Source organism: Hyalella azteca, unplaced genomic scaffold (genome assembly GCF_000764305.2).
Source record: "Hyalella azteca isolate HAZT.00-mixed unplaced genomic scaffold, Hazt_2.0.2 contig10215, whole genome shotgun sequence".
Classification (NCBI taxonomy): domain Eukaryota; kingdom Metazoa; phylum Arthropoda; class Malacostraca; order Amphipoda; family Hyalellidae; genus Hyalella; species Hyalella azteca.
The window spans coordinates 106,290-118,175 of record NW_025940261.1 but is presented as its reverse complement, the minus strand read 5'-3'; the positions used below and the strand labels follow the sequence as shown (position 1 = coordinate 118,175).

At 38.3% G+C, this 11,886-nt stretch overlaps 1 protein-coding gene across 1 annotated transcript; it reads left to right on the top strand.

Annotated features, from left to right (window-relative positions):
* The first annotated feature begins 2,676 nt into the window (after window positions 1-2,676).
* Window positions 2,677-9,156, top strand: LOC108683465. Its single transcript, XM_018172779.2, has 7 exons — window positions 2,677-2,838; window positions 3,440-3,550; window positions 4,721-4,832; window positions 5,359-5,475; window positions 6,043-6,141; window positions 6,897-7,019; window positions 8,056-9,156. The coding sequence occupies exons 1-7, from the start codon at window positions 2,678-2,680 to the stop codon at window positions 8,236-8,238; spliced, it is 906 nt and encodes a 301-aa protein (XP_018028268.2). The 5' UTR covers window position 2,677; the 3' UTR covers window positions 8,239-9,156.
* The last annotated feature ends 2,730 nt before the right edge of the window (window positions 9,157-11,886 follow it).

The following is an 11,886-nucleotide window of genomic DNA, read 5'->3' as shown; positions in this document are numbered from 1 at the left end:
AATTCAAACACATTTTCAAAGAGGTGAATACAGGCTTATGTAATAATAACAATAGCGGTTTCAGCGTTTATTAGGCCGTAGGCCTGTCGCCGATTTTTAACATCGCAGAACGTTCACAGCTTGTTGCGGTTTCGAACGCGCAACTCGCTGCCCAATTCTGCTGTGTTTAATCGCCCGGCCTCCTCGCCGATTCTGACCAGAAACCGACGCATAAAGCGGGGATCGAACCCGCGCCTCTGCTCCAATCTTGGTACTCTGAACTGTAACCACTGGGACACCCTGCCTTAGGCTTAGAGAAAACTACTTGAAATTGGGTCAATAATAATAATGGCTGATTCCAAATTAATTAACTGACATCTTTGTTTATAAATGTTTTCTAAACGTTTTTTGTTTCATTTTTCCAGTTAAACGAGAAAAAACAGAAGTGGCAACCAAAGAGCGAATCTTTTAGATTTAAGGAATGTTTCTTTACACAATACCATGCATATCAAGATAAAAAAAACGGACCTTGATGCTTTTGATCCCAAATCATATCGGCCCATCTCCAACATGTCGATTTTGTCGAAACTCCTGGAACGCGTTGTGGCCCGACAGCTGAGCTACCATCTTCAACAGTTTGGTCTTATGCATCGCCTCCAGTCTGTATGCATACCTTTATCTCCACTCGACGGCAACCGCTGTGCTGAAGATGCTTTTAGACATTCTGTGAGCAGTACACCGCGGCGACTTGGCACTGGCTTTACTCGACCTGCCGGCCGCGTTTGACACGGCCGACCACGCCACTTTATGGAGTCGACTTGACGTATCATTCGGCCTCCACGGTACAGTACTGAGGTGGTTCGAGTCATATCTCATCAATAGATTTTAATGCGTTCGAACTCTTCTTCTATGCAATTGTTGGTTACTTGTGCCGTACCACAGGAGTGTGGCGTATTGCACATAAATGATTGTGTTCGCCGACGACACCCAAATTTGCGGCTACTGTGCATCGGCTCACGCTGCAGCGTCGCAGGACCGGATGTCAGTCTTTATGAACACCGTCTCAGACTTGATGCACTCCAACCGACTCCATCTCAATGCATCAAAAACCGACTTAATTTGGTTTGCGACTGCTCGGCGACAGCATCTGCTTCCGGCCAACCTTGTTCGCGTGTGCAACAGTTCGTCATGCTGTAGCGGGCCAGATATTAGTCCCGCTTTGTGTACTAGATTTGAAGCCGCCGCACTACTCGACAGGTGACTGCCGAGAAAAATGTGCTAGACTAACTGTCGTCGGATTTAGTCTGTCTCTAGTAGATAGCCACTTCTTCATACCCATTGTTGTGTCCATAACGATTTTCGTCAAATGTACCTTTCAAGTGTTATTGTATTTTGCGTTTTCAAGTAATTTCTGCATATTTCTCGAGTAAAGAGTAGCCTGAACATCTTCCTTGGTCGTTTTAACCTTCCACGAACCGCAGGGCCCGCTGGCAGAGACCTCAAAGTGTTTTAATGTAGTAGTTTCCCGCTACAATGCCTACGTCTTCGGCTCACAACCGTGGTATCCTGCTGGACTCTGAGCTTTCTTTGAACGATAACATAGCTAAAGTCACCACAACTTTTTTGCGCTCTGCGACGAATACGTATCGTCAGCCGCTGTCTCTCGAGGTCGGCTCTCGAGGCCCTCGTGGTGGCGCAAGTTCCGACCGGATAGGTCTATGGTAATGCCACTCTCTATGAACTTTTAACCACGGCACTGAATAAACTGCAATCTGTAATGAATGTATCTGAACGACTTGTACGTAAAAAACGAAAATTCGACAAGGGGCCCCCCTAATGCGAGATCTTCACTTACTGCGCATGCAACAGCGCACGCAGTTCAAGGTCGCTGTTCTGACGTTCCGATGCCTTCACGGTCTGGCGCCATCTTGTCTCACGAAATGTCTGCAGAGCGTGTCGAATCTGCCAGAAGACCACTACGTTCGCCTTCAACAGCGGACGCGGACCTCGTCGTTCCATCTACACGTGTATCTACCGTAGGCGACCAAGCGTTCCCAGTCACCGCCGCCAGAACCTCGAACAGTCTGCCGGCTTCCGTAACATTGGCTCCTTCGTTGCAGGTGTTTCGTCGACGCCTACAGACGGAACCATTTTGTAGAGCCTATGAACCAAGTGCTTAGTCATTTTTATCCGTTCTCATCCTCTCTCGGGTGTAGTTTTTTTTCGTGTGCTATTAAACTTATGTGTAAAGTGACCTCAAAGATCGTTTGAACAAGAAGCTATGATAAATGTTTCATGTGATAATAATAATAACGACAAGTAACTTTTCGAAAGCAGCTTTGTTAACGGAAGCTTTACTCACTTTGCTCAATGATTCTTCCGACTGCAGAACATTAAGACTCTGTATCATAGAACTGCGAAGTCTAAGTTCCCTGAGACCAGCGGATCGCTGTAAAATCTGAGCTCACGTATGTAATCGGCCGTCACCAGACCCTGTATCCGTGATCACTCCAACGATATATTTGTGGGCCCCAGGCCTTCTTGAGGCAACGGGTGGCTTTCAGGTGGCCGGTGAAAAGCCAGAGGAAGGCCGGAGCAAACATGCTATGGCCAACCGCTAGCCACTCACGATCCAGGTAGGAGGAGGATATTTATTACTCAATTTTATTCCAGAAAATTGTTATTGTTTGTCAAAAGGATGAAATCCAATTCAGTCTCGGAACTTTGGAGAATCCTTATACTTCTTGTCACGATGCTCATAATTGTAATGGTTTTTAAAGATAAATATATGTGGCAAAGTAAACAGGTAGAGCCATTGATATCATATTCAGATAACCCATATAAGAGTATTGCCAAAGGGTGAGTTCATGCAAGTTCTTTATGGCACTGATGCTATTTCATCAGAACTCTATTATAATGATAAAAGTTCCAATAATACATTTTTAATTTACATTAAATTATGCGGTGAATTATATAAAGAACAGCGAAGGTAATAAAGATTAATTGAAGGTAATTTTAAAATGGACGGAGAAGTGAGGTATCAATATAAATATTAAACGATGTTGAAAAGTTCAATATCGTTTATGTTGAACTCTTTAAAGTACTTGAACCAAGTTGGGAGAAAATACATAGTTATTTAGTTTATCAAGAAGTTAAACACAAATTTATTCTATTAACATTTGAATTTTGTCTTCTGCTCTACCAATAATTTGGCTAAAATTTGCGCAATATTTCATTAATTTTGTTTTAATATAGGATTACTTTCCATTAATGAGCAGCCATTCCTCATTCTGCACGAGTTCAAAATTGCATGTTATAAATGAAGTTTTTCCGAAACTGATAGATATATACGCATGAAGGTCATCAATTCGCATGCCTTAAACTGAATTTAATGTTCCACAATAAAAGTACCTTAGATGCTGCCTTTGCCATTAGTTTCTGAAATAATTATCATTGGCAGGGACGTATCATGGCTACGGAGATCCATCGACCTCTTCGACAGACTGGAGCTGGAGCCCGGCCAGACCAAGTGCCGCAAACTCGTCGATATTGGAGGAGCAATTTGTGACGGGTGATAAAGATGCGAGGTTTTGACTTGACTAAATTAAATGGATTACATTCTATGTACTATTATAGAGATTAAGCCATCTGAAAATAGATTCGTGAAAATAGATAATTTTTCGCAATTTGAGTTAAATTTTCGAGTCATTATACTTTAGATTTATGGACGTAAATTCTACTGTCTGTTATGTTATGAATACGCAAGCGTCCCAAACAATTTAAATTGTTATCTGAAGTTAAATACTTATTTGAAATAATTTCACATTTCAATAAAATAATTTTGTTTCTAAATATAACGGATAAAAATTGTCATAGCCGGCAATCATAAAAAGGCATATATGGACTAAAGGCATTTATTCGTGAATACATAACTATCTATCAACGCAATTGCTCAACTGCTTTCGAGGTGGTTTATCTCCAGTAAAATTATAAGGCACTCATCAGGGCTGACTGCATCTATACGAAAAGACAGAAATGTCAGTAGACTTTATAGGATAAAGTTGTTGAAATCAATGTTCCGTGAATTTTCGGCTTTCCCGTGATTACACTGATCACTCTGAGTCGTATTTTATCTTATAAATTTCACACTCAGACTTCGTTGAGTGATCGATTTGTTAGTAGCTGTTTTTTCTTGCATTTGGATTCGTGGTTTGCATGAGTACAATGGATCCGCAGATTAAACGCAGTCGAGATTTCATTGCCGTTTTTATGGGGATTGCATGTGCGAAGCAACATAAACAAACTATAGTTTTCAAATTTTAGTTGAACTTATACACAAGTTCCACAGTATTTTCAATAAAATTGCTTTTGAATGTGAATGCAATCATACGTAGAATTTAACTTGAATAAAAAATGTCTGTTAAGAACTTGAATAAAAATGTCAAAATAAGTCAGTTCTTGGTAGGACTGATAACAATAACAACTGATAACAATTCTGTTGTATAGAACTTTGACTTCTGCTGTAGCAGGATTCCAATTCCGAGATTCGTTGTAATTACGATTGTAAGCAATTAGGAAAATAGAGGGTTCCTGCAATTCCGTTAATTCAAAGCTGATGGAACGGAATAATAATCATTTCTGGATATCACTAAACCCTCCACTACTTTTAAGTCTTCGAGTAACTTATAAAAAACTAAAAGCGATCTTATGCTATGAACATGATGGAAGAAATCTTTTTCAGAAAGCCCTTTGGGATGAAATATCTATGCTTAGATGCAGACGTGGCTATTGATAACAAGAACTGCGTTGCTCACTCCTACGGCGTTAACGGTGACATCAGCTTCGACAAGAAGGTTGGTAGCAATGATACAAAAGCGACCAGGCGCCATACTTTCAAAAATCGCTAAGTGAACGCAAGTACTTACGCTCTATTTTCTTGTCTATGATTGGTGGATATCGCTTGAAAGGCCGTCAATGATTGGCTGATGAACCTACGATCTCTTAACTTTTTTTGAAAGTATAGGCCCAGCAATACAAAGTGTTGGGGCATCAGAGCAACCCTGCTTATCACGGTATGTGAGTCTCTGTCGCATCATCACCAAGAGATGAGTACAGCGCTCGTAAGTTATCAATTTTCTACCCTGCCCATAGATCTCTCGGCTTAAAATACATACGTGGGTAATGAAATGAATTGGACAGCGTATTTTGTGATGAACACCGAATAAGAAATTTCAGTTAAAAAGACTATCAATGATCTCAAATTGGTTGCTTCGTTCTCCTTATTATTTTTACTTGAATTTCCAGATCCCTATTATTTTACTTGAATTTTTCCCTATTACTTTTACTTGAATCTCCCTATTATTTTACTTAAATTTCCAGATCGCAAACTATGGGTGTCAAGTGTTCATGATGGATCCAACGTTGCCTGAGGGTTCGTATGACTGGGTCGACGGTCGACTCACTTTCTTGCCATTCGGACTTGGCGACAAAAATATGGTGAGCTACAATACAAGTTTTGCTGAACATTTTGTCCTACAAGGTATTGATTGTGCTAACAAAATGAAGCTTCAAGGGAAAGTTTCTTTAATTATTTTACTCCTCAAGGTCTAGAAATGTTTCTTCATTTTCAAATTGAAGTAATTAAATATTAACTTCATAAACTTACCTATCATATAAACTAAACGGTTGTAAATGTATTTGCATATACAAAAAAAAATGTCAAAATGTCCCCGATTTGTTCGACTGGGATTTGTTTGTGGATAAATTTTCATGGCAGAATAAACGCTTGTAAAAATTACCGTTAAATTTCTCACACTTCTCTAATTTTATTTGGTTCCATCAATATTTTATTTACAGATCTAGACGGCAGCCTTAGCCAGATTTTAAGCTGAAAATTTTACCCGCAATGCATGCCAAACATGAAATTCAAATTCTTGTTAAATTGGAAGTAACTGGCGGAGTTTTTTGGACCCAAAAAAGGTGGCTGGGAGAACAATTCCACATAATCTGTGTGTAAATATTTCTAACCTGCGATTATAAAAAAATTATATATTCTATCCTCAGATGTTGGTGGATCCTAAAAATGGGAGGAGTCTTCCTTTCGTTGTTTTCGACGAATTTCCAATAATTACAGGATACTTTGGCCCAATCCACTACCTAAAGGTGACTGGGACTTTGCTCAGCCAATATATTGTCCGGTGCAATCCTTCTGACACAATCATTAATAGGCGCTATCCTTGCGTGCCTGACCAAAATGTCGCGATACTGACCTACAAAGTATCTCGTCTCGTTGATATAATTTCGCTTTGAAACTCTAATGAGTTGCATTTCATTAGATGTGTTTGATCGGATGGAGTACGATACTAAGCGATAGAGTATTGTTTTCCAGTTGCTTGTCATGTCTAGTGATTACAGTAGCAGGGCATGGTGTCAAGCGTTGTAGTGTCGCAGGTATTGATCAGAGAATATTTCTTTACCGCACTCTACACAACGCCTAAAAATCTCAGTGCTTATTTTATGGACCCCGTGAATGTCAGAATTGTAATCGTCATCATATATATCATATCTACCACCAATATTTCCTCGCATGGCCGGATTTACTCTGATAAGCCTGCAACACTTGTAACGGAATTTCAGAATGTGTAAGGTAATAAATTACCTCTCTGAATGATACAAACTTCTAGTGATTCAGTTAACAGTCATATAATTTTCAAATAGTTTAGTCTTTGACGTTTTTCCTGAACATACATAAGACCATTTTTATCGGATTCAATGCAATAAACATGCGGCTTTAAAAAGGTCGAACAAAATGCTAAAGTTGGAGGCCTGTGCAAACAAAGGTGAATGATAATTTTGTACAAAAATCTTTTAATTTGTGCGGCTCATTCAGAATTAAAAAGAAATTGTGGACGCTGCAGATCGACATTGAGATGGAGGAATGGCGGTCTTTGGAATACATTCTTGACAACAACCTTCTTGTTGGCGTCAAGCAACTGATGGTGGAGTTCCACTTCTTCATACCAGAGTCTTCAGCGCACCGGGTTAGTAACAGTTACTTCAAGAGCCCATGAAATTAATGTTACAAAAATGCGAGCAATGAGAACTCGTATCATAAGTGTACATGTTGTATTTTGCCTGCCTCTCTTCGTATATGTATGAAGATATTTAAATAATTGGTTCTCACTTATCACCCGTTTTAATTGAAACTTTCATTTTCTCTTTGGATCAATTAGATCAGACCTTGTTCGATTATTCCGGCTCGTATCAAGTCCATTCTATTTTGTGACGCCAAATAGTCGTTGCAGAATTATGCGGAAAAAACTTTCATTCAAATTTCAGTTAGTTGGACATCCTGATGCCCGCTGCTCCGTTTGATCCCGTTATTCATTTACCTTCGTTTCTAAATCTGAAAGCGTAACCGTCCATCTACTGACGGCAAATTTCTTAATCAGACCATTAAAGCCAAATAGAGTTTACGGTGTTGAATGCATTTCTATTAATCATCACGTTAGTCATTCGTTATGCAAATGCAGCTGCAAATAGAGCAGCAACGAAATATAAAATATGAAACAATTCACCGGCGATGTCATGTTTGCGTATTGACCAGTAAATAAAAACATTACAAGCCGTTAAAAGTACATACATGAGCATTCATTCGTACTTGACCCTGATTTTGTGATTTCGAATCCAAACTATTTTGAAGAATGGAACGAATATTTTATTATATACTATAATTACGTTATAGCATCCATTATTGACGCAAATTTGTTGTATTAGGTAATTAATTTGGAGATAGTCAAGCATACGTTACGAAAAAGCATAAAATTGTAGTGGTATCCATTAATTTGATGAACGATTTGGAGATAAACTTTGTACTATGCGTTTGGATGTCAGGTACTTGCGAATACAAATGGTTCCTAAAAACATGATGCATGTTACCATTACAAAATCATGTTTTCAGGCTAGTTAGATGTTTATTTCAGAAATATATTATTTGCCAGTCTTGTACAATAATACAAGACTGGAAATAAAATATTTCTGAAAATAAACATCTAAATTTACAAATTCACTGACCAGGCCGTTGACTTCTACAAGGAGAGGTGGCTATTTCTGGAGCGCTTTGAAGACCATGGCTTCCTCCGCGTTCGCTATGACGTCACGTACAGCGGAGCGGCGTACCTCAAGATGCCCGACACCAATGACACCGCATTTATATGCGGCGAACTCTTCTTAATAAGGAGAAGTAGATCTAAGCAATGAGAAGTAAATTTACGGAATTTGAATATCCACGAAATTTATTGTATGTCAGCAAAACCGGAACTGGCTCAGCTGATCGTCAGGACTTTTAGGTTTCATATTATATTGTAGTTTAAATTTTGGCTGCATCCACTGGATTTAAGAACAATCTTAAAAAGCGTATCCGTCAAGCAGCTTCAGGCAATACAGGTGCAACGAAAGCAACAAATTGTTACTGTTCAGCTAATAATTATCATGTTTAGTAGTAAGTAAGTTATTTTTGTTGTAATGATAAAATAAGTTATGAGTTTATATAGTGTGGACGTGGACATTTAGGATTCAGAGGATGTTAGCACGCAATCTATGATTATGGGAAGCCGAACTAGATTATCGACATAGCTTAACTCGATAAGCATGGCACATATTCCATCCTGAAGCCAGCATGTCCCAGTCCTGTGTTAGGTATTCAACAGGTTGAAAGAGCCGAAGATCACTGATCGCTTGCAAGACTTCGAAATCCCTGCCTCTTGTGAAGAAAAATCTCTAACTGGCGGGTTGCTTCAAGGTTTTCATCCTACCATGTGTAGGAAGACATTAAATTGAATATCATATCAAGATGTAGGCTTTACGGCTTTTTGCTAACCCTGCCATTCTTGCATAACTGATATATCATCACGCTTGATTTACAGAAATTACGTTAGTTATGTTCACTTAATTTAGATGCTATGACGAGTGAGAGATCGGCATTGCGTCCGGTCACAACTGTGTAACAGACATAAATGCATGGAAAGGAAGATACACATGTGCCTGAAGACTGCTACAGCTCTGCAGGAAGACATGTCAGTGGAGGAATAAGTTATTTCCTCGATGACAGTAGCCATAGATGAAGACATAATGTTTTTAGGTAGTTTTGTACAGCGGGAGAAGTGCATGGATAGTAAGGGTTAGATTGATTAAAAATTTAAGATTTTGTGATAATTAAAAGAATATTTAGATAACACATTACAACTAATTATAGAATAGAATTCATCGGCACTGAAGAAATAGGCCCATGGCCTGTTGCTGATTCTTGCGCTTTTCGTGACTTGATTCACAAGGGATCCGGCCTTCTGAACCCGATCATTCCATAACTGACGATTGTTTGAAATTGCTGCTGGACTTATTGCGTCCGTAATTTGCTAGGCATTTCAAGACTGAACATATGCTCCTGCATAGCTTCGTTTAGTCTGTTCTTGAAGGCGTTCATACTCGGAGCGTCAACGATGCTATCAGGGAGGCTGTTCCACATGTCGGTGACTCGAAGCGAGAAGAAATGTCGCATGGATGTGTTACAACGCCATTTTTTTTAATTTATAGCCGTGGCCTCTGGTGTTGGTTCTTGTTTCAAATTCTAGTAATCATTCAGGGACCTTGTCTAAACCGTGGATATTATACAGGGCCGTTACGCTGTTGAGGCGACATTGTTAACACTCAAACAACGTATATAGGGTGGGGACCTTGATAGCATGGGCCACTATATACATACTGTATGTATGCTCGCACGTATTCTACGGACTATTTACAATGAATATACTGTATCAGTAATGACGCCAGCTAGTTATGTGAGCTATGCCCAGTCGTAAGTGAAAGTAGATGACTTGATGTAGGAATAGTTTTTTGGAATCGAATTCTAAGCAAACTTTAACTGTCAGCGGAAATTCACTGGGTTGAGCCAAGTGTCAGCCACAGATTCAAGGAGTAGAGAATAGGTTTTGGTCTAATTTTGTTGATTCTCTTCTGAGTATCCATACTTCTCAATTTTGTATTGTAATATGAAGCAACATATTCTTATTAAATGTCTCAAATTTTTCGAAAATATCATAACGAAAGAAATTTCCGTGTTGCCATCATGCAAGATAGAATTGTATAGTATATTCTTTGTATTTCATGAGAACGACGAAAGGCATTTGAATACGCTTCATTGCAATGATTTTTCATAATTACTATAGTTAATACTATGTTGTAAGGCACGATGAAATTTTTTGGAACCCAATTTCAAACTGAGACGAACTTAAAAACAAGGATTAAATTTTGTGTTGTGATTCCATGGGACGTAAAACTTGCAAAATGAATCATCATTCGGGAGTATTTTCATTAGGTGGAGTCCAAGCTCAAAGATAACTGGGATGAGTTTGATCACTAGAAATCATAATTGATTCAAATTAAGTTATGATTACTAGTGTAGATAGTTACGGTACTGATTGAATTCCCGTTAATCGTTACGTTAGTCATTCGTCATGCAAATGCAGCTGCAAATAGAGTAGAAAATAAATTTAAAACTTGAAACTGAAGATGCCATATTTTCGTACTGACCAGTAAATAACGACAATACAAACTGAAATATTGCTCATCATAAATATTTTTCCTCCATTTTCCATGGTAAACTATACAATAGCGAAAAAAACGATCTGGCAACCAAAGAGAGCCTCGTTTATATCTGAGGTATATATCACACATCACCATGTACATATATCAAGATGGTAACAGTATTATTAAAAGGTTCGTCACTCACTTTGCTCAATGATTGTCTCTACTGTTGAACACCAATTTTCTCCGTGGTATCATTATTCCGGATAATGACTTGGTTTGTTACAGGTTGGAAAAACAGGTTGTTTAGCCACGTACACAAGCGTCGCAAGTGTATAATAATAATAGTAATAATAATAATGATAATAATAATAAAAATAATAATAATAATATAATAAGTAACTCTTCGAAAGCAGCATTGTTAACGGAATGCTCACTCACTTTGCTCAATGATTGTCTCTACTGTTGAACACTAATTTTCTCCGTGGTATCATTATTCCGGATAATGACTTGGTTTGTTACAGGTTGGCAAAACAGGTTGTTTAGCCACGTACACAAGCGTCGCAAGTGAGTGAGCGCTCACTCAAGCATCGCAAGCAATCATCAGATCTGAGAATTTTAGGGATTAAGTTTTTCTGTTCTCACATTGAGGAAAGCTCCGGCTAAAATGTTTTTGTGTTGCTTTGTTAAATGGTTAAATGAATAGTTAAATGGGATTTTTTACATTGTTCATAAAAGAGCTTCAGAAACAAGCGATAAAATATCAGGAGAACATTTCGCCTCTCGAAATAATATTATTGTTAATCGGCTCATACATGTGCCGAAAGAGGAGTTTTTTTCATTTATAACTTGCGAAAACTTTTGCACAATTTGGACCATTAAATGGTCGAAAGGTTGGAGGAAGATAGTGGCCATATATAGTTGCTATCAATAGCACCAGATTCCGGCGAGTGCTTCAGTCTATTGCCGCTGTTATAATTTCATTCACTATTTTGAGCCTAATAGCAAACAATGACGGACTTAAAAACAAGGAGGAAATTACATGCATCATCATTCAAGCATATTTTCAGAAGGATGAATACAGGCTTAAAGAAAACTACATGAAATTTGGTCACTAATAATAAAAATAGCTGATTATACATTACTCAACTGACTTCCTTTACAAACATTTTATAGACATATTTCACTTTATTTTCCCATTTAAATTATACAATCGAGGAAAAATTGAAGTATCAACCAAAGAGAAAATCTCTTATATGTGAGGAAAATTTCTTCACACGACACCATGCATATCAAGATAAAAAAACAGACCTTGACTCTTCTGTT